Source organism: Patiria miniata, unplaced genomic scaffold, assembly GCF_015706575.1.
Source record: "Patiria miniata isolate m_02_andy unplaced genomic scaffold, ASM1570657v1 HiC_scaffold_29, whole genome shotgun sequence".
NCBI lineage: Eukaryota > Metazoa > Echinodermata > Asteroidea > Valvatida > Asterinidae > Patiria > Patiria miniata.
The window spans coordinates 25,293,953-25,297,131 of record NW_024037068.1 but is presented as its reverse complement, the minus strand read 5'-3'; the positions used below and the strand labels follow the sequence as shown (position 1 = coordinate 25,297,131).

Sequence of the window (3,179 nt, the reverse complement as noted above, 5' to 3'; positions counted from 1 at the left end):
TTCTTACCACCTCATTGTCCGAATATTTCTTCATTGTATTCACGTTGTCATTTTCGTCAAGCATTCGAGCTACTATTGCTTGCTCACTTCCGTAAACTAAAGAAAATACTTCCAAGAAATTATGGAAAGATGGGGATATCTTATAGAACAATGTTATAGACCGTTTTCAACCGTTTGTTCGGAGCTAGGGAGTGACATGCCAGTCGCGTCATGCTGAATTACACCTTGTGATATATCTTAACTGAATGGAGGTCAGCCACTGCCAGCTGCTGCCCATCGGCTGTGAATGCGATTCCTGTGGGATTGTATAGTCCCTGGGCCACACAGCTGACAAACTGACCTAAATCATCATAGTGGTGAACGTGACCGCTGTTGACGAAGCCTGTGCTCACCACAAGGTAGATACCCGAGCTGTTGCTGCAAACACCCGCGCAGTGATTCACTGGATCGCCGTCGATGGTTGGTCGGACGGTGGCGACTTCAGCAGCTTTGCCATCAGACACATCCACTATGCCCGCTAGTCCCTCTTCATAGTCACTGATCACAATCCAACCATTGCTCAGTACAGACAAGAAGTCAGGTCGTATCGAAACCGGTATGGTGCGTATGAGTTTGCCCCTTTTTCCCGACTGATGTTGCGTCAACACCTTCCGTTTGATATCGCCGGCTATGATGTCTCCATTCTGCATGACTGTTACACTCACGAGGCGTACCTCTGTCTTGCCAACCTCACTCTCAGCTACTGTCTTGAACTCATATGCTAGCGTCATGTATCTTGTGTACACCTTGACGTCTCGTTGGCTAGCAACCACCCATCCATCCGGCATAATCGTTACGTCATCTGAAAATAAAATTGAGAAACTGAAATGGAGTTCTACCTGAATGGGTAAAAAAAAATACAGGATTCAAAAAAGACATCTCAGGTTTTATTACTATAAAACGAATCTCGACGATAGCCAGCATAGAATCTACACAGATTGAACCAGCCATATCAAAACCTTGGATAAAAAGAAAGAAAGAAATTATCTAATTCATTGATTCGCTTTAAAAAATGTGGGTTTTTTTCGTCTTAACTCATGATACCTAAAAACAAACATGGAACACTTTCCTGCAATTTTGTTGGTAAAGTCACTTAAAACTGTAGTCTGAAACACTGAAGTAACGTATACCTTTTATACAACTGATAGTTAGTGCCAAATCCCATTGAGAATCATGTCAGTGTCAGTATGTATAATGGATGCAAGGGAGGTACCGTCACTCATATTACATCACTTGCATTACTCCCTCTTCGTTGTTTCTCACACGGTAATAATTCTAAATTTTCCAAACGGAAACGATTTTTTTGGGCAAATGTATGTTTTGTTTAGAACAATTGTGCAATTACTTCATCACTCGAATAAAAGCTTTTGTAGTTCTCTTTAATTTGACATTTGAGACTGTGTTTTTGTTTGATTGGAAGAGTTCGAAGAGTTCCCTATTTTAGCTTTCTCCACTAATTATTTTTCAATTTTTAAGGAATATTCATAATTGTATATGTAAGACCAGGCTTTGAGTCTAAATGAAATGCGTTCAAGTCAGATAACTTACCTGAATCTCCGGAATGTAGTTATTTAATTCCCCCCTGATTGTTACAGATGACGAAGCGCCTGTTTTTCCAGTCCGTCACAGCAATCTCGTCAGGTTCAGCAGCAGCAGCAACTCCTCTGGCTGTTTCAAACTCCCCTACACCTTGTCCTTGTTTCCCAAATTCATGACACAGCTCCCACGTGTCCTCCATCACCACCTTACCAAGATCGACGGCACCAATGTTTTGACTCCGTTGAAACGTTGGGTATACAAGTTTGACGTCGCTTTTGGGAGGACGTTCGCAACCACGCTTTTGCAACTGCATGCGTATGTCAGTGTAGCGGACCAAAAAAATGCTGCTAAAGTCTTCCTGATTGGCAGCCTCGGCTACAGCCAACGTATGCAGTTTCTGTTTCTGCAGTTCAAGCAGTATTTTCCTTTTCTCTTCCAATGTTTGTCCGTTATCCTTTTCTCGTTGTTTCAGTTCATCCAAAACTCGTTTCTCTTCTGCTTCGACTTCTTTCATTGCCCGAGCAGCTCTGTCTTGCACGACGCCTAATGCCTGAGTAACTCGGGAGCTGAATGTCTGTTCGGCTTGAGATATGGACATCAAATTTTGGTCTATTTTGACCAAGTCTGTGTTGAGTAACTGCAACTTATCGTTCAAGTCATGTTTAAATTTTGCCGAAGCTTCTTCAACAGTAACGTAATGATGAGATTCATGATCGTCACGTAACGAGCAGAACCTGCAAATCAGTTCTTGACATGTTTCACAGTAAAACTCTTTCTTGTACTGATGCTCATCACACGACGTGGTCTCAGCAAATCCTTGTAGTTTTTTTGCACCGTCGCCCTGGTGAATTCCTGTGAAGTACAATAATATTAGAATTCACCTTATAAAGTTTCCCATAAAAACAATAATCCTAACAGAAAGCAGTTGTTCACCTCTATTGCAATAAGTGTCACAAGAGCTGTACCTTTTGCTCACAGTGTCATGCTCGCCGAGTTTCATTGAAAGGTGATTTAACGGCCCATTTTCAAGTTGAAAGGGAAACGACATTTGCAAATACCAAAAAAAAAAACGTCAAAGTTTTACGAAATACCTTACAGGATAATGGTAAATGACAGTCTAAAGCACCCTGTAAAATAATGGCACCTGATGTGAAGTTGTTTTCAAGAAAATGGTATTTTTTGTATACATTTCCAACGATGGTTAGCCGACCACCTTTGGAAAATCCTAACTATCTTTCAACCACTGCTCCAAATTTACCCTTGTTTCAGTCCAACTTTTGGTTAGTTTTCGTTGCATGTTTACGAATGAATGCAGGCCAGCTAGACCGGTTCCCTTAACGTACAATTTTCCGGCATCTTAAAATTGATCAATTTCATCTTCAGTGGAGTCAGGGAACCAGACTACTTAAACATATGGGTTTTTCTTGGTTTCCCAGCATTTTCAAACACAAAACGTCAAAATGTAAGTGTAACAATAATTTGATCTATTATACTGAACTCCTTAAATAGTTCATTTCTGAAAATTAAAGCAAAAGCCAATGATGTACATTCGCTTTAATACCATATTTTGATTTTAATGCAAACATAGTTAACTTTTGAAG

General features: G+C 40.5%; 1 protein-coding gene across 1 annotated transcript; it reads right to left on the bottom strand.

Annotated features, from left to right (window-relative positions):
• Window positions 1–218: 218 nt before the first annotated feature.
• On the bottom strand, window positions 219–2,875 carry LOC119735315 (tripartite motif-containing protein 2-like). The gene is made up of 3 exons (XM_038209014.1): window positions 2,854–2,875; window positions 1,633–2,430; window positions 219–841 (listed from the first exon to the last, which is right to left on the bottom strand). Exons 1-3 carry the CDS (start codon window positions 2,873–2,875, stop codon window positions 219–221), a joined length of 1,443 nt encoding a protein of 480 aa, XP_038064942.1.
• Window positions 2,876–3,179: the final 304 nt, after the last annotated feature.

Coding starts and splice junctions, on each gene's coding strand:
- LOC119735315 (XM_038209014.1), bottom strand. CDS start 2,875: ATGCAACGAAAACTAACCAAAA. Junction 2,431..2,853: donor GCAACGAAAACTAACCAAAA/GTTGGACTGAAA, acceptor TGTACTTCACAG/GAATTCACCAGGGCGACGGT. Junction 842..1,632: donor AAACAGGCGCTTCGTCATCT/GTAACAATCAGG, acceptor TTTTATTTTCAG/ATGACGTAACGATTATGCCG.